Below are 20358 nucleotides of genomic sequence, written 5' to 3'. Positions count from 1 at the left end.
GTAAGACAAACTTGGCCCATCCAATCCTGCAAGGATTTTATTCATCGCCACGCTACAAGCGGCCACGTGCAGTTGACTGCGGCACCATCTTCGCCTATCTTCGCAGACAAAGGAACATCGTTTCCGAGTAGTTAAACGTCGGTGCCTAACGCTAGTTACAAAAGAGAATGTATATCTGTTCAAGAAACATTTCGGCTTGTATCTCTTCCATTTCTCTGAAAGATATCGAAACAGAATTGCAGCTATCTAAATGGATTTCACGCCATTTTCCACCGATCCTTCGACATAGTGACAGCTATGCGTCATTCGCGGTTTACACGTACAGCCACCATGTATACGTATGTATGTGCTCACATGTCGTGCAACGTTCGAAGCACGTGTATACACGAGCGATTGTACGTGGTTAAATTAACATTTGACGGACAATCTATCGCACAGTAACGGACACGCGAGTAAGGGAGCATCTAGGACACGATCTTTCTCCCACAGAGAAAATCTAAAAACACGTTTACACCTAAACTGATATCGACAGCCATATAAGAGATATAATATACTCGGACTTACAGATTATCGCTTATTGCGTCTCTTTTACACACACATATATATTTATGTATATTGTATATTACAATAAGATTTAACAGACGAGAATCGAACGTCTCGAAAGGAAACGCGTATCAATGACGATAAATAAATGGCGAATAAAATGAAACAAGCGATTCAACTTTCAACTCCAATCAACAAGTATCGATAATTATCCCACAGCTGTCAAAGTATAACCGAAATGCCAGACTCGTTTAAAACACGAATCGAGATCCTCGAGGACTCGAAGGAACTTAAAATCTTATTGTATTCGCTATGCGTAAATTTTGCCTCGTAGCGCGAAGATCGATATGCAAATGTACGAGGATGTTCATGTACCGGAGCACTGGCACTTCGGTTTCACTTTAGCATGACTCACGATCACGTTACTTTATTTTATACGGACTCGCGATGAGTCATGTGTAATAGTCTTTGACCAAAATTTATGTTATTTCGACTTCATTTTAATATGATAAAAAAGATGATCACCGACGTTTATGTATCTTATTTTTCGCTGTAACAGCTGAATAAATAAAGTTGCGAGTGAACAGTTATACGATAAAAGAGAGAATATATCGTAAAAAGAATGTGAAAAATTTGCAACCATCGGACGACCAGAATTTTATGATTAGTAGATAATCACCTATGTTTAAGAATGTTGCGTACATGTTAAATCGAGTCGTAAAAACTCGAAGAATATGTACTTTGACGGATACATGCACGTATCGTGAAACGTACGTTACTACGAGATATTAACAATACACAAACTTTTCAGTTCATTTATTATCTCGTGACTTTCTTCTTAGCGACGATCGACTACGTTTTCGAATAAAAATTAAATAAGTAGGATAACGATAAGAAAGCACAAGCAGCGTTTCACCTCCGACGTTCAATTTCGACGCAAATGCTATTCGTGACTCTGCAACGAGACGAGAAGGCACCGTGCACCATTTCCCCTCGTGACATCATCGAATTTGTAATTACCTTAATGAAAACAAGCCAAACATGCGCGAAGCATCGAACGAGACGTTGGCGAAATTTCATACCGTCCGGCTTGCGGGCCATCGCACCTGGCAGCCCTGCGTGCAGCTATTAAACATAGGCACATACACATCGGTCGTATAGTTAACCATAGCGCGCGAATAAGTTTCGAGCAATTTCGGTCCGTGTCGAACACGAAACGTTCGATTAATTTCTTGTCGTCGTTCCTCGCGTATCTGTAGTATGTGCTGTATCTGTAGTACCCGGCTCGTTAATTAACTTCAACGTCCGCCCCCTCCCCACCATTACCTAGTCGTCTATCAGGATGCAAAGTATCTATTAGCCAGACCTATCCTTTGCCTTCGTTGGGTAATAAACTCGGATAATTATCGCCATTACGGTGTACGCGTGCACCTTCGTTCGGAGTTGACGACGCCGTGCCGCGCCGCGCCGCGTCGGTACCTGCTTCAAGAACGGTGTTCGAAAAACGCTTCAACATGCTCGAGACGTCGCGATCGCGACGCACGTGCGTTGAAAATGCACCAAACCTGACCAATTACCGAATTTTGTCGTTGTCTTGTCCAACCACGGCCGATCATCTTTATCCGCCGTATATAGCACCCCGCCTGCCGATACGCTTCGTCTCCCTTAATGATTTTTTGTGTACAGACGGCGCGAGTCCTGGTAATTGAAGCGGCGCGAACAATTCCATAGACAACAAATTACTGATCGCCAGGTGATTAGAATCGCGTGGAAACTGACAAAACGATCTTACGCCTTGCTTTTAACCCATTAATACTAGATGTGTAAATTGCAACGGAGTAAACACGACTCTCTTTTTCGCTTTTCCCCGTTTTTTGCCGATTATTTATTCGGACAATCTAGACAGAGGTACGTATTAGCTGTTTCAACTTCGATTATAAGCTTTCTTTTTTAAACGTAAATTATGAAAATGGAAAAGTAGTAGTAAACGTCGTCGTCGTTGCTTGAGAATTCCTGGAAATTTCAGTCTGACTGAAAAAATACTTTAGATACACAGCTATTCTAAAAAGCAGAATCATTCCGGAAGAAACGTAATCGATCGCAAACGATTTTAACCCGGCTATAACTTGATTTCATCTGGAGCGCATGTGCGCGTTAAGTGTCCTCTTGATTTTTAAACGAGGCAAATGCTCTCTACGTGACCGATTATTGCATCGCCTTGCCTAGCGGGTTACCTTCAAGCGTTCCATGTTTATCCGGACGCTCATGCTCTCTCGTCGCAATTTCTTCTATCCATCTATCCGTCTATCCGTCTATCCATCTATCCGTCTATCTATTACAGTATCTAACTGGTTTCCTTGAGAACCGACTGACGAGCGTGGCGATAGATGAAAAGAGCGGCGAGTGTCGTTAAACGACTCGGAAAAGCGAACCTCGAGACGATCGGTGCGAAGCTTAACGAGATCTTGATACTTTGCACAGTCTGTTCACGTCGCAAAGAATCCTCTTGCCGAATTACCACACCTTGTCCGATCTTTTCACGTAAGCAAACTGCGCGCACGCGTCTTTCTGCTCTATATTCGTTCGCACCAAACGATTCACGATTCGGCATAAATATATGCCGTGATGCGAATGTGAATGATATCCATGCACGAGTGAAACCAGCCTGGTAAATATCGTTTGACAGGGACCAGCTCTTACTACGACTCCTACTACATATCTCGACGTGACGGTTCCTCGATTTGCATAAGATGCCGTCGTAAATCATCGACGAATGGTTTGGCCCGAGCGTAACGCGCGCGTGCTTCCTCGTAAACGACGCGTAATACCGGAAACGCTAACAAATTATTCGTCGTAGCTGTCTTTGACACTGGTACAAATTGACCGTACGAAACTGTATCACAAATCGGACGAAAAGCCTGTCTATTTAATTGTACGTATATCTGCATTCTAGTACTTGAAAAATATCGTTCTCCTCGTTATTTTCACAAATTGAAAATTATTACCGTAAGAATTGCTTCATTCTTAGATAAACCGCATAATTAATAGAGTTCTCATTCTCCGTTGAAACAGAACACCTAGCTAATCTCTCTTTCGTCCTTTCGAGAAACACGGTAAACAACAATTTTTAGCAAATGGAATTTTTCTCCCAATTTCTATCAAAGATTCCACCTGGCCGGAAGACGAATTAACGGCGTAATGTAAAAAACAACGGCAATAAAAGCAGTCTCGTAATTAATAGAACGATCCGATTCTTGAAACGTTTGCGGTAGGAAACTATTTTGAAACGTCTACAAATTCGTAACAAAACTCCTCCCTTCGATCCTATTATCCATTCGTTTTCTTTATTATAAGCAGAGGCAGCTCTTCCAAGTTTACGATAACAAAAGCCTGTTTCCTTTCACATTTCCATTGGTTCCCGGCTCGTACCGTATATCGCGAACCTTTATGGCCGGCCTGGACATCGTACGCGAGTACGTATCGTGAAATTAAGAAAACTGAAGGCCGTGTTCGCATTCGAGCCGAGAACGGATTGAGTAAACACATTAAACAATTTCAAGGAGGTAAAGGATAAGTTAACCGCCTCGTTCGTCTCGGTTTGCCTTTGTCAAACTGCGGCGCGGCGCAGTCATTCGGAAATGAAGCCTTCGCAATTCTACGCAACTTCAAAATTACATACTCGTGTAACTAATATATTTTTGAAACTTTACGTTATCCAATTAACAATGTTCCATTATATCTTACCAATACCGATTTACCTTTCGATCGATTTATTAGATTCCTTCGATATACCGATAGACACGCGTAAACTGTTTCAATAACAAGTTTTAATCGAAGCAAGAATCGTCCGAACCATATACATCTTTTTCGCAATTATGTAAGTTTGTCTATTTCAATTTAAACTTATTCGATTTGCCTATAGTTAAATCTTAAATACCGGGAAACTATTTGCAAAACGCGTTCGAACGAACGTCAAAGTCGAGTTAGCGCATCAGAATCTTTTATAATCGTAATCAGAAGCTGGTACCAATAGAGTTCATTGTACTCCGTCACCGACGCGACGTGACTTCCGTTTGTACCTTTGTAGATACGTCAGAAGCCACGTTGGTGAAATGACAGAGGAAGGAAATAACAGAGGAACTTGGAGATAACGTCAGAAATTTCCAAAGTCGAACCATTGTCGTATCGTCTCATCCAAAATCTCCTTTTCCTTTCGATTTGCCGCAACGACGCGACGCGACTTTAAATGACGCGATTATAAGTAACTTGCGGAACTGAAAAGAAATTGCTTGGAACGAATGCGAGTCCGATTAGTTATTTCCGATAGAGACGATACAATCGTGAGAACAGATACGCGTAGCATCGCGCGAGACAGTGAGCGGACAGCGGAGGAGGGCAACAACAAAGCTACCACCAGAAACCTTGGCGCTATTATTTCAAACAGAAAACCAATAAAACGCCTGCGATAGGAGATTTATCGAATCCAGAAACATCGGAACCGTATCTAACATAAACGCAATTGAAATACGGCTACGTGGCGCTCGAAACCAGAAGACAGCAGCGACTATCTTTAGATTTCTATATCAAACTGTCGGAAATTAGGTTTTTCGACGTTTGTTACGATCCACGTTAGCCGTATTGATCTCGATCGTTGATCTACGCGATGAGTCGAGTAACGTAAATCGATCGAAATGTAATATCTACAATTTCGTAATGCCTTACCGAACGCAAACCTCAAAATACTTGCATTAGCAATTACGACATTACAAGATTTTACAAATTTTCAAGTGGAATTCATAATGCAATTTGTAGTAAACTGCTTAAAATTTACTTCGTAAATCTTATTTAACGAGTTTTTGTATAATGGAATAACTTCGAATGTATCTGCTAAATTGTTTACATTTTCGCAAGTTTATATATCGTTGAACGATAAGAATATTGAGCGAGCCAATGAACAGACACTGTCGACTTCAAACTATGCTCCGTAGTTTGTAAAATTCTCATCTAGGCGGTTCCATTCGATCGCGTTTGTTTGGTCAATTAAACCGGTATCGAACGAGTTTGACAGATCGATCGAGAAAGTCGTTCGAATCGGTCGATTTATCGTACACCTGCGCCTAACATTGATGTTGCAATTTCTATCTGTGTTATCACAATTGTGCCCCTACGATACGTAACCTATAGTGCGATCGATACGCCAAACAAACACAAAACGAACAGGCAACGACGAAATTCTAGGTAATTGATCGATACTACGATAAAATGGGAAATTTAGTTGCATTCAACGCGACGACGCGTTAACTATAACGCGACTTGACACGAATATTCTTGATATAACCATTCTATCGTCAATCCCTTCCTTTTTAATCAAACATATAGTTTTCGAATTGGGAATTTTTAAGAACGAACAAGATTTCTAACCATGCAACACTGACGTAAGAATTAGGTTAAAAATTATTTAACCTAATTATTTATTAATTAATTATTTTCAAATGGAACTCGACGGTAATGATAATCGTCTTTGGCGAAACGCAATACGATTGCACGACAAAGAGACAACAACTATACAGATACAAAATACAAAATACGAAATAAAATACCATCTGTAGAGAAAATGTATGAAATTACAGGAGCGTGTCAATTTTTATGCGACGCGCCGCAATACACGCGCGTACATACCGGTGAAACACTCGTCAGTATAGTAACCTAAAATTAATCGAGCGCTCGTGTAACGTGAAAAGTAAACCAACCAATTGCAATATGCTCGCGCGTAACAATGCCCACCTATGCTTGCCGATGAATGCAAAACGCGATAATTCACGCAGCAATTTCGTTATCCTGTTAAGTAATGTAATACGGTATCTGTGTCAGCGCGGGCCGATTTTTTCGTCACTCGAGCGATATCAACGTAACGCGTAGATATATCGGCGCGTTATAAAGCGACTGTTGCAAATGTCAGTGAAACGTTCATTTACGAAACCGGTACGCGGTCGCGTAAATACAAGTACATATTTTGTCATACGACCGATCAGGACTATCCAGTTTTCGCCTATACTTTTTCAATCGACGCGTTTATCACGCGTTTACATATTTTCGTGGTCCGTTATGAAAATCTCTTTAACGTACAAGATTGTTGTCTTTCGCGTCAGCCCGATCTCATCCGTATACGTGCAATTCACTCTTGCCAATTTTAGACACAAATAAAAATCTCGTAAGCTTAACCAGGAAAATTGAAATTAATTTAAGATTTAGTTTGAAATGCACATTGGTAAAATAATACGAGACTATCGATACGAGTGACTCGTGGCAAACTGATTAAAAAGATGTATTCGAAAATACGGAAAAATACGGAATTACAACCGTCTAATTGTAAATTCCAATAAAATAGCAATAAACGGGATCTATAGAAAGCACGATCGTCAAACGTGAAGAAAAAAATCGTGGGGAATTGGTTCGATCGATTGGTAGCTGAAAAGAGAAAAGCTGATGGTATATCTAAGCGGTGGCGATCGGAGTGCCGCGCCGCGTCGTGACGGGTTCAAGCTTTACGATCCGAGCTGGACTCGTCCACAATGAAGTAGTAAAGGCAATAGTCGCGATAAACCTGGCCTGTCGATTCGTTCGGAAACGCGGCATGCTGTATACATGAACTTCGGACGTATCGGACGTAGTGGGCATCGAATCGTTATAAATCATATAATAAATCAATTATTTATGCGTTGCTCGCGGAGAGCAGCGTAACGGGTGTGGAGATCGTAATAGGACTAAAGGGAAACGCGACTGGCAGCATCGTATTTTGCGCGCGTTATAGCTAGAAGTCGATCGTCATAGTTACTTAAGTTTAAGATCGTCGTACTCTAATGCTCTCACGACATAGCCAAATATAACTCGCGATCGCGTGTGCGTTATCTTCGCGGTGTATTCTTTCCGTTTCACAGAAGCACGCTCGCGTTACACGATAGTATATAAGATAAATAAAAAGTGCAATTTCCATCCTTCGAGTACAACCGAGAAATCAATTATATTACAAGTGTAAAAAGTTACACTGGTAATACGTGAAACGTTATTTTATTTATACTGTACTGTGCTGTTATAACGTTTTAGAGATCTAAACTCTCCATTCGGAATGTGGCTACACGCTCATAGGTATTATCATAATACCGCGCTACACACAGTTAACCTCTAATCGGAAAAATTTACTGCACAGAAACGGTATCGTAGATCAAAGAAGAGAAGAACCATTGCAAACCAAGTACTCGCTGACCTTAGTTCGTTGTAAAGAGATAAACACGCGCTTCAAAAATGAGTAGATTCGAACAACGGATGTGTACAAAATTCACGGTACAAGAAACGTCCATTCGCTGGTCGATCGAAAACGAGAGTACAAAGTAGATATGTTTTCGTTTCCATTCAAACAGAAACATATCGGAAAGCGAGAAGAAAGAAAGAAAAGAGTCAACGAATGATAGGTTTAAACGTCGCTTCTAATTGTTTCAAGCACCGTGTAACGAGCAGTCGTTGAACGATTCATCGACGCTGGTCCAGCAGACGCTCGAGCCTGGCCTCCTTGCGAAACATGCGACACGCGCCGCCCTCCATAGCGATTTATTGCACCTAGCTCGATACATATTCATCGCATGTGTTTTAAAGTTTCAACGTCAACTATTCCGGCTCGTTTGAAAAACGCGTTGCCGGTAACTGGTAACTCGGCCCGAAAACCAACTTTTATGCGAAACAGGCTGCCAAGGTCGCAAAAATCAAACATCGCCTCATCCTATGGAGATCGATGAAAAAAAAGAAGCTTGACGACGTTAGCGTTCGTGCTATTGCTAGATGACTATCGATAAATGCCATCGAAGCATGTTTTCTCGCTTGTTCTTGCTTTCGTTCGATCGATCTAGTTTCCTTCGTTCATACGCAGAGTAAATAATTGCGTAACTGATCGCTATATACTGGCTAAAAGAAATGAAAATCGCAACATGCAAATTTACGGTTACTTCTATCATCTGTAAATGTTTGATAGGAAAATTCAAAATAACGTGATATGCATAACGTACGATGACGCGGAAAAGAAAGCTTAAAATTACATAGTTACGTACACGAGCGTTAACAATTTTCCACCGGACATTCTGTATGCACGTGTCAATAACCCTCTATATTCCGAAACGTATGTATCTGTATATTTGCATACACGATTAGCCCAATTCTAAGCTTACTTAATTTCGAATTTTCAAATAATTTGGTCATTCAATCGGATAATCTTCAAAACTATTTACATTTAAGTAATTAATTTTCCACGCACTCGTTTATCACGAGTACTCGAAATACTTACAGTCTTCATATCCTCGATCCCTTTCTCTTTTACGTTTTCATAAATATTCATTTGTTCGATTAATCTTTACGCTCTCGATGACCGCAATATCATCCCCCTATATTTTTAAATTTCAAACAAAAACAATAATTATTGGACAACCCCGTTTATTCTTTGGTCACCCTGTGACCTAGAAATGGGCGTTGGAACATTACGTAACCCGACAATACCAGTACTTGCCAGTAACAACAACTTCGATACACGAATTTAACCGGACCAGTGAAACGCATAGTTTACCATGTGTCGGATAAACAACTTACAAACAATAAATGTACCCTACTCGAAATAAATGAAAAGTTCGTGTGCTTAAAGGATTGGTGGTAAGATAAACGAATGTTAATACAAAAGAAACATTCTTCGGTTGGGAAGAAGAAGAAAACGTTCTTCGTCTGTCAACTTTGTTTACCGAGAGATAAACGCTGAGAGCCTATCGTGAAATACAAAGTATAGGATATTCCTGGGACGTTAGACGTTAGACGTTAGACGTAAGACGTAAGACGTTAGACGTAAGACGTTAGACGTTAGACGTTAGATGTGAGCAGGGAATTTCCGTACGACCAACGATGACAGGCTCCCACTACACTTGTTGTTATGCAACGAAGCGTGTGGACCCGGCTGAGTGCCGGCTAGCGAAATGAGCGAAATAGCGTTCTCGTGCGGCAGAGCGCACGTGCATCTCGGAGTTCACTGTACCAGACACTTTTGTACACACAAACGTACATAACCTCCCTTCTCGTTCCTCTCAGAGTCATTCGTTTAATTTTATCCTTTCCTCCCCATTATTTAGCAGAAGTCGCGGAACCTCGTGCATACGATGATTTGCTTTAAAAAGAAAATCGGAAGATAAAAGAAATCGTACACTCACACCACAGACGTTCAGCCAACCCTCGACACGGCAAGGATACTCCAGTTTCATCGTAAATCGTTGCAGCCGAACACCGGTGCCAAAGATATACCACACAAGTACACTCGTCACATAAGAAAACAGATGGAACAGCCCGTAGTCAGGACGTGCTATCACTGTTAAACAACATCCGCGACACACATTCTCCCGTACGTTGACACGATGCTAGAGAAACCGACGTATTTTTGAATCTGACACGGGGACGCGCGCACACAAAACAATATACGAAATCACCAGGAAAGCAAACGTAGAAATGTCGTTTCTCCGACCGCGAGCATACACACTGTCTGCCGTTGTGCGCGCCTTAACTGTCTACGCGCGATCCACGCACACCGGCGAACAAATCCGAACTAACTCAACAAACCCTCTCACGTTCTCGTTGTGCCGATCTTCTTTCTTCTTCTCTCGCGTGTCGCTTCGTCGCTAGCCCCTCTCGCTTTCAGGTGGTGCACTCGCATCTCGTATATTCTTTTCGCATAATTTCTTCGACTGTTTTCTTCGTTTCTTCGTTCTCAATTTCTCTCAAACGATCGATTCGTTATTTCCCTACAAAAAAACATTAATAGATCGAACATACGTAGCTTTTCAATTGACATTATTCGATAATAGAAACGAAATTCGATTTTCGAGATAAATTCATGTTCCATGATTCGATATATCGAAAGTACGAATTGAAAGAACCGACTTTGCTCACATCTTAATTACAAAAGCCGACTACAAAAATACGATCTTTACGATACCCTACATATATCATAATTTTACTTAATAATTATGATCAATAAATATTATTATAATCTGTCATAAATGTTATTATAATCTGAAAAAATAGCTTCCCATAATAATATGCAACGTTCGATATTTTATTACGGACCATTTAAGGAACTTTTAGCATTATTCTACAATTTTAATTGTTATCTTTACTATGTACACAATTATATACATATAGGTAGTTTCATATATTTTTACTAGATTGATCATTGAAACATTTTTTTATACAGTATCTATACGATACACGATATTCTAGCTTGCCCACTGTCAAACTATGCATTGCCAAATCCACGTTAAATTACACGAAATCCTTCTTCTTTATACCACTTCTCAAATACGAATAAATTGATTTACACGAGACAACTAATTTGATAAGATCTGTAAATAAAAAGGATAATTTTTATTAAACACTTACATTAGCAATAGTGGTCCAATCTCAGTGTCATCGATTCGAACGAAAGAACGTTACTATAGATAGTACCGACTATAAGATAATTCTAGAATTATCTATTCGTTCGTTCTCAACGCCACCTAGTAAGCATATCTACAGTCAGTCACTAGCAAAATGGCGCTCAAGGGACAAGTTGGTCAAAGTGAGTAACAAAAAATAATGTAACTCCCTGCGATATAAGCAAAATTTTTAAATTTCTTTGTATCGTAATATTGGAACAATCTTGTAAATTTATTTTACATAAAGGTCATATCATTTCCATCACTGTCAGAATCCGTAACCTCCAAAAGGGCGTATATGCTGTGATGATTTCATCGTTTATGAAGCGGCTGCTAGATAAAAATGTCAAACTTATGTTTCAGAATCGCGTTGCACTCAAATTTCATATAAAATAGAAACTTTATTGCGCAAAGTAACGTAGGTTATTAACACGCATACTTACCAATCTCTTAATCTATTGATTCTAAAAGTTTACTTTATTCATATTCTATCTCAATAAATATTATACTTTAATGTCATAAAATCTATAGTCAATCATTTTTATTTTTGGCAAAACGTGTTTCCCTTTAAGATATATATATATTATTCGTAAACATTTATGCTTGGACTCTTATTATTTCTACCTAAATACATAACAACTTACAAATATGGTAATTATATATCCATGCAGCTTATTAAAATCATTTTTAAATTCAGTAAACTGAACTATTTTAAAACGTTTCATAAACGTTTCGTAAATTTGATACTATTTAATTGTTTTCTAAAAGAGCTCCAACGTAACGTGCCTTTCGATCGTTTTACTGCTATTACTAAGATAATATATATTTTCTATAATTAAACGTCGCAATATCTCTCATTAAACAGTACCAACAATTACTATGCATCGCGGAATTGTTGAGTCTATTATCGATACAAGTCTATATTGAATAATCTAATTAGTAAACCAATTTCGATGATACGATGAAATCCAAACGCTCGTAATGTCCAATTAACGAAGGACTTCTCTTCTGAAATAATCATCAATGTATACCCTTTCCTTTCTATCCATTTTTTACTTACTACGTATTATTCGAAATGGGGCTCCTTGTTCTTTAGATACAATCCTGTATAGCGTGACGTCATCGTCCGTGAGAACGATCAATACACGTTGAGAGCGCCAATAATTGTCAAATAATTACCTACACTCAGATTATTACTATTTTGACAAATATGTCTTACACACGTGTTACCATTTTTATTGTTAATTTGTGTCATTAGAATATTTTTATTGCATTTTTCATTAGATATATCAAAGTATGATGAGCGATGTTTTAATGCATACCGATGCATAATAGAACCGCGATTAAATGATCTTCAGGCTATTAAAAATATGTCTTTTGTATTTAGCGATATATATCTATTATTCTGATTCTTTCTTATCATATCATTTTTTCTTACAGAGATTATGAACGAAGTGATTAAACAAAAGAAGACTGGAACAAGTGGGGTACAATGGCGTATTTTGGTAGTTGATCAACTGGCCATGAGGATGGTATCAGCGTGCTGTAAAATGCACGATATCAGTGCTCAAGGCATCACCTTGGTAGAAGATATCAACAAAAACGGGAACCGTTACCTACCATGGAGGCGATCTACTTGATCACACCATGCAATTCGTCTGTCAAAAGTTGATCGAAGACTTCAGCAATCCCACTAGAACTACTTACAAAGTAGCTCACGTTTATTTCACGGAAGGTACGCAGTTTCGCACTTCCCACATTAATTACATGGCGAACATTGTCATAAGAGAAACGGCTATAAATAATCAAGATAATTTCATTCCTATCTTGGTCACCTTAATATTTTCTGAACACGTTCTTTTTATTTCTCGCGTACACATGAAAGTTCATTTTCGATTTTATGTTTCTTTCACAAGATACACGTTTAATAAACAGGAAATTGAAAAAGAAATTGTACGAGAATGGACAGTCCGGTACATTCGATTTCGGTAATCCACATAAGATTCTAAGTATATCTCTTTACAGCATGTCCCGATGAGTTGTTCAAAGAATTGTGTCTCTCCCTGGTAGCTAAACGCATAAAGACACTAAAGAGATCAACATCGCTTTCATACCGTGCGAGGAGCAGGTAAAGCAAGGAAACTGTAACAGAGAAACCGAATGTTTGATAACTTTACGTTTTCCGTGGTGATGGGCACACATTTACCAACATATACACAAACAAACACGTATCATATCAACGCCCCTTTACAGACGCCACCCTATTCACAGCCATATGATATTTTGACTCACAGCCTACCTTCCGATTTTTCGATCAGTGATTATGACAATGTTAACACAATTATTTGACTTTTATCCCTTACTCGCCTATTTTGTACAGTACTCACATACATATAAAGCACGTACTAACGACGGAATGCATTCATGCTTGCACGCGAGCAGTGTGTCCGGAGGAGCTGTTCAATGAACTCTGCAAGTCTCTCGCCGCTAAAAAGATCAAAACCCTGAAAGAGATCAACATCGCTTTCCTGCCTTACGAGTCGCAGGTGACGAACAAAAGAAAAAAACTCGTAGCTGACTAGTAATAGTTGTAATCGTGATAGTTACTATTTCTAATTTTCTCAGTTTCGATAAACAGAACTCCTATATATGCTTCAGTTCTTTATTTTACGGGGTAGAATGTAGGCGAAAGACTTCTATAATTACCTTACGTGTATGTTTCTGTCTTTCCTTTCGCGATCAAACTTTTCTTTTTCTTTTCAATGCATGCAATTACCAGTCCTGTTATTTATTGTTATTTTATTAACTATTTTTCTTCCTCAATATATATATATATATATGTCTGTGTATATGTATTACACTGCCTTCGAAAATTGAAATAAAATAATAACTTAATATGTAACAACCAATGCACAGATAATATTAAAACGAGTACGTAATTAAATAGGTTTTCTCTTTGGACTCGCGTGAAACGTTCGCTTGTTTTTATAACGCTTCCTTCTCCAACTTGAGAACAGCCAATATGGAAAGAATAGCTGAACAGATAGCGACGCTTTGTGCTACTCTCGGAGAATATCCATCAGTTAGATATCGAAGGTACGATATAATATATATTCCTCTTCTTTTGCATTGCCGTAATGATTCAAATATTTTTAGTTCAGCTTGAGTTTAGAATTCGATCAAGTGTTAGATTAGTTCTCCGTTGGTTCTGCATTATTTTAAATATTCGTTATTCCTACAGCGATTTCGATCGAAATGTTGAACTGGCACATATGGTTCAACAGAAATTGGATGCTTACAAAGCGGATGAACCGACGATGGGCGAAGGACCTGAGAAAGCACGCTCCCAATTGCTTATCCTAGATAGAGGATTTGACTGTGTCTCTCCACTGTTACATGAATTAACGCTGCAAGCTATGGCGTACGATTTGTTAGATATTGATAATGATGTCTACAGGTAAATGTAATATTTATTATCATTAATTTCAATTGATGTTTCAATATATGAAATTTTTTATAAGATTCGAAGCTTCAGCGGGGGTACAAAAGGAAGTATTATTGGATGAAAATGACGATTTATGGGTAGAGCTTAGACATCAACATATTGCTGTAGTTTCACAGTAAGTAAAATAACGAACAAATTTATTAAAGGAAACGGTGCAATATCATTTACAAAACATGCAATTTGTTTCTAGGAATGTTACTAAAAATTTAAAGAAATTCACAGAATCAAAAAGAATGCCACAAGGAGACAAACAGAGCATGAGAGACCTTTCACAAATGATCAAAAGAATGCCACAGTACCAAAAGGAATTGAGCAAATATGCAACACACTTGCAATTAGCAGAAGATTGTATGAAACGTTATCAAGGGAATGTAGATAAACTGTGCAAAGTAGAACAAGTATATATCACATATAATCCGCTTTTTTTTTTTTTTTTTAATTTTCATGTTAACTTATTCAACAAGTACGATATATATCATGCTTTATTAGGACTTAGCAATGGGTACAGATGCTGAGGGAGAACGTATTAAAGATCAAATGAAAAATATTACCCCGATTTTACTTGACCAAACAGTACATCATTTAGACAAATTACGAATTATTGCACTATATGTTATTAGTAAAAATGGTATTTCTGAAGAGAATCTGAACCGCCTAGTTCATCATGCCCAAATATCTGCTGACGATAAACAAACTATAGTAAACATGGCAAATCTTGGTATCAATATAGTTGTAGATGTAAGTATTTTATTTTGTCAATTATTAACAAATTATATATTCATTCTCCAAATATATATACTTTTACGTGCTTGTTGTTAAATTAATACCAATTTATCATATTACACTTATAGGGTGGAAACCGCAGAAAATTGTATACCGTACAACGTAAAGAAAGAATTACAGAACATACTTATCAAATGAGTCGTTGGACTCCAGTTATGAAGGATATTATGGAAGATGCTATCGAAGATAAACTCGATTCTAAACATTTCCCTTTTTTGGCTGGACGAGCAGCAAGCTCGGGATATCATGCTCCAACTAGGTATAGTAAGAACCTGTATGGAAATAATATTAGGTGCTAATATTTTTGTAACATCATTGTAATTTACTTTTAGCGCAAGATATGGGCATTGGCACAAAGACAAAGGTTCGCAAACCATTAAGAACGTACCACGATTAATCGTTTTCGTTGTCGGTGGTGTTTGTTTTTCTGAAATACGATGCGGTTACGAAGTTACAAATGCTTTAAAAAATTGGGAAGTGATTATTGGTAAGTATATATTAAAAATTTTCGCCTAATTGAACTTGTTTCAACACTGAATTATCATTTTACTTCAGGATCATCGCATATAATCACACCAAAATCCTTCTTAGATGACCTGAGTAAACTTCACGTATAAAGAAACTTTTATGTTGTAAACAAAATAAAGACACGTTCCCGCATTCCTAATATGCCATTAGCTTCGGCTCCGTCAATAATAAAAGCCACGAAATATTCATGGATGATCTCGAATTACAATTAAAGTATAAGATAAGGAACATACAGTCAATTGTTTAAGTCGAGTAGTTAGTTAGCGACTAATTAGAAACATTGAAGAATGCGAAGAATGGCATGTCATAAATATCATATGGCCAGAATGTAGATGGCGGCAGGAGGAAAATATATCCGGTGTTAAGTGCCTGCACGTGGCCTGCACGAATAAAATATTAATATGGAATGAATAAATCTGTTGGAAATATCGATGCTAATCGTACGGAGATGCTTAATGGTAATTTAGGCTCGCGATTGTCTAGCTCGGATATCGTATGTTATTCCATGTCATATTGTCCCTTTGTTGATAATACACGTTTAGCAGAGAAATTTGATGTATTGTAGTGGAGAATCGTGATATTCGTGTTCAAGTTTCTCGTTATTAGTATCTTTTTTATCTCGCGCTTCAAAAGCTATTCATTGTTACATTATGATAAAGAAGACATAGTCAATTTTGTTTACAAAGTCAGTATTTCTTCTTCAATTCATATGAGAATTGAGTATATATATATATATGCTTTAGTCATATTGATTTCAGTAAAACATAATTTAATGAAACTATATGATGGCATTGATATTTATTTTATAAGCGGTTAAAGCTATCAAAATATCTTTAAAGATACAAATGTTTAAGTATCTTGCTGTACAATAAAGCGATAGATATACATTTAGTTATTTATTATACTTTTGTTGTATTATCGATTTATAGCTAAACAAGTGCATTTCAAATATATATATATATATATATATATATATATATATATATATATATATATATATACACACATATATATATATATATATATATATATATATATATATATATATATATATATATATATATATATATATATATATATATATACACATATATATATGTGTGTGTGTGTGTGTATTAAATTATACATAGTACAAATGCGGCTATTAGTTTATCTTAAAGCGTGCATTTATTTCAATTTAAAAACTGTCCAACTATAAAAGACTTCTAGCTGTTTCATTCGTAAAGTAAAAGTTTTACTATATCGTTAAGTATATACATGTTGAAACTTCTGCTGCATATATAAAGCAATTGTATATCACTTTCGATTGGTGGAAGTTAGTTAGCCTGTTAACCATCATAATGATTATCGATGTGCGTTATTATTGCGATTACTTAGCGGTGAGATTATTACAAAATTTACGGTACTGATTATTATATAATATATATATACATATATATTATATAATTATATATATATATATATATATATATATATATATATATATATATAATATATATACATATACCTATGTGTATGTAGATTGTAGTCTAAACAAAATGTTCTGCTTATAAAGGCCTACATTTCGATCCAATTTTGTTTCTTTTTTTATACTTATACCGTACCACGTTAACTAAAGATAAAACTTTAACAAACAAGTTGTCAGTTGAAATTCACGAACAAGTTAACTCTTAGTATAGTATGTATTACTACGATAATCGTTCATGGGTTATCGTTCGGCATGGGTCAAGACTCAGAGTTGTCCATATAATGAAATCCAGCTGTCATCTTAATTAAAATATCGACCATGTCACATTGCCTTTAAATCTCGATCCTGAGAATCCTGAGATCTTGATAAGTTTGAAAAATACCTAAATTAACAAAGAGAATCGGTCTAGCATATAGCGATGTGGTTGAAAGAAAAAGGATATCAAGTTATCGCTTATATTGTAAATATACTGAAAATAACGATTCTTTGGGAAGTAAATACTATAATAAGGATTTGAATGTAGGCAAGTATGTATTGGACAAGAGAAAGATTTCAATACCGCTAGAAAGAAGGCATTACAATAAATTGCTGCCTTGAAGGTATTAACAAAATTTTAATTAATTTACAAATATATCTTCTAAATTATGAGATATAATGCTACTCGTTGTAACTAATCTTTACAGTGATATAAAGCCCATCTCTTCTGTTTTGCCAACTTTTCTATTTAATCGTAGATAATTTTATTATTTGAAAGGTCATAATAGAAGATTTCAGAGACGTTTTCCTGTCTTCGTTTGTGTGGCCGGCTATTGCATGTGGACTACTTTACGAAGGTATAAACACCTTTTAGGCACAACAATCGCTCGGCCATGCATTAGCACAGCTCTGACAAGAATTGCAAAATCTGAAAATGCATTTATAATCGTTCATGATGCGACAGGAAAAGCTACTACAATCTCTATCCCAACATCCAGGTACTGTATCTAAACTTTATGTTACTCTCATATATATCTTTATATGTCTTATGTACGATCTTTTCATTTTATTAGTTACAGACTTTTATACAAAATTATCAGAAAGATCAGATTTGTTAAAGTATGCACAACAAAACGAAATACCTATTTCAGTAAATAAAAAAAATATTAAAGCAAATATAAAAGAATCATGAAGCTTTGGAGCAAATCTATCGCATATTCCAAATAGTTGACATTATTGTATCGTTGTAGTTTCATTTTGATTTATTAAAGCGTGTAGAAAAAAAATTAAAATCTAAATACATATATGTATATTTTTAGTTATGAATCGGGTATTTTAGAAAATTCTGATACATTAGCCCCAAAACAAATATATAAAATGAACGATGATCCATTAAATTCTTAGACGGAACCAGAAGAAATTGAAGTTAATTCTGACCAGGAGTATCATCCATCGTATGTGAGAAAATTAAAGAATAACGAGATATTTCTTGTCCAGCTCAAAATAATACAATATTTAAATTAAATCGATGATATACGTGGTATAGGACGTATTGATATTGTTGAGAAACGTTTTATTAACTTGTAAGTAAGTAAAATGTGATTTATCTGTAAATATTTGAGAATCATTACATATACATACCATTATCACTAATGCTTTAGTCCAGGGAAACTTCGAAATCACGATAAGCTAAGAGTCAATATGAAGCACATCAAGAGTTGGAAATGTTTGTATTATGTTATATCAGATGAAATCTTATTTGACTAACAAAATGACTGATTACGTTTATAAATGTGAAACAACGCTGTAGGCGATTATACAAAATAATGGTTTCGTAAATGGTTAGTACTGCTCAACGAGTGCTCTAATTTGCTCTTTGGTATTAGCAAAATAAATTTTAAGCAAACTCCTATTACTCTTATTACTCTTCGATCTTACAGTATGTACGCATAGCCGACGTAGCAAAGAGTATTCATACAGCGAGAGTCTAGTCCGAACGAATGGAAGAGGAGATTACGAACTTGAAGGCGTGATTTCATTCGTACGCAAGCTTACGTATTAAAAAAATTTAGTAGCTCCAAAAAGGAATTATTCAGACTTGAAGTATGATATATAAAATACATTAAAATGTGTAATATTTCGTAAAAAGAATATAGCGCTTAAGTGTAACAAATTTTTGCGCAATTATTGAGAAATCATTTAGGAGGTATTGAAATGAACTTTTCAATCATCAAGTTTCAATCTTAAGACATTTTTTATTCTGGTTTAATTAAGTATACCGTTGTAATGTTTATACATGAGTTATTTTAAGGGGATGAGGTAATAATGAAAAACTATCGCAACAATTACTTTCAATTAGTTATTAATAATTAAACCGTAGGTAATTAGTATATTTGTAAAGATTATAATAACGTGTAATATGCATTGTTTTATCTGTATTAATTAGTATATACAATATTTCTTATTCGTTCTAACAGATTCGCAACATAAGAGAAAACGTCAAACACGAGACAATAATATTTCAGTTAGTATCTCTTCTATCGACGACTATATAACACTCTTTCATTCTGTCCGTTTCGCTCGCTCACCCTCTCTGCTTGTTTTACGCTCTGTATTTATATATGTATATCTTTATATATATATATATATAAGGTATATCTATTATATATATATATATATATAAGAAAGGTAATTCTGTATATGCTTATGATTAATAATCTGCAGTAACTTTGTATTCACACACTTGCCTCGTAACATTAATTCGAATATGTAATAAAAGTCTCTCTTCTTATGTTTAGGGATTAATAAGAGAACAGACAATATTATTTAATTTGATATTGTTAAGCAAATAGAGATTTAAATGAAACAACAATTTAATTCATTACTTGATGTTATATTACCAAGTTTGTTATCTACAAAATAAAAGATTCAAAACTTAGTCAAGAATTCTTCCTGTACAAAGCATCGACATATATATATATATATATATATAACGTATTAAGCAAACGGTTTATACACAAATGCGTATTATATGCGACAGATCAATATAAAGTTGCTATTTT

The 20358-nt window shown here is 36.2% G+C and overlaps 3 protein-coding genes across 7 annotated transcripts in view; 2 read left to right on the top strand and 1 right to left on the bottom strand.

Annotated features, from left to right (window-relative positions):
• LOC117231757 (probable Ras GTPase-activating protein) overlaps positions 1-10243 on the bottom strand; it is a 252226-nt gene extending 241983 nt beyond the window's left edge. The window contains exon 1 of one of the 5 annotated variants that reach the window (XM_033490770.1): positions 9782-10243. Coding sequence is in view for 2 of the 5 variants with exons in the window: in XM_033491375.1 (XP_033347266.1) it covers positions 9782-9830 (49 nt within the window). In the remaining 3 variants the exon portion in view is untranslated. The remainder of the gene's footprint in view (positions 1-9781) is intronic. The other 4 variants (XM_033491375.1, XM_033491456.1, XM_033491695.1 and 1 more) reach the window with 4 other exon arrangements.
• A 908-nt stretch (positions 10244-11151) lies between these two features.
• Positions 11152-15941, top strand: LOC117235330 (protein ROP). The gene is given in 13 exon segments (XM_033497277.1): positions 11152-11179; positions 12477-12632; positions 12635-12700; positions 12703-12771; positions 13479-13582; positions 13984-14132; positions 14278-14493; positions 14558-14656; positions 14732-14939; positions 15031-15279; positions 15393-15583; positions 15657-15811; positions 15880-15941. Coding segments are annotated over 13 exon segments (1752 nt in total).
• A 317-nt stretch (positions 15942-16258) lies between these two features.
• LOC117243350 (argininosuccinate synthase) lies at positions 16259-19964 on the top strand. Its single transcript, XM_033510751.1, is given in 8 exon segments — positions 16259-16310; positions 17831-17919; positions 18075-18155; positions 18158-18294; positions 18370-18451; positions 18620-18883; positions 18958-19030; positions 19033-19964. Coding segments are annotated over 8 exon segments (888 nt in total). The 3' UTR covers positions 19143-19964.
• The last annotated feature ends 394 nt before the right edge of the window (positions 19965-20358 follow it).

Source organism: Bombus vosnesenskii, unplaced genomic scaffold (assembly GCF_011952255.1).
Source record: "Bombus vosnesenskii isolate JDL3184/JDL3185 unplaced genomic scaffold, Bvos_JDL3184-5_v1.1 scf7180000013262, whole genome shotgun sequence".
Taxonomy (NCBI): Eukaryota; Metazoa; Arthropoda; class Insecta; order Hymenoptera; family Apidae; genus Bombus; species Bombus vosnesenskii.
Note: the sequence above shows the minus strand (reverse complement) of the source record. Positions and strands in the feature narration are given on the sequence as shown.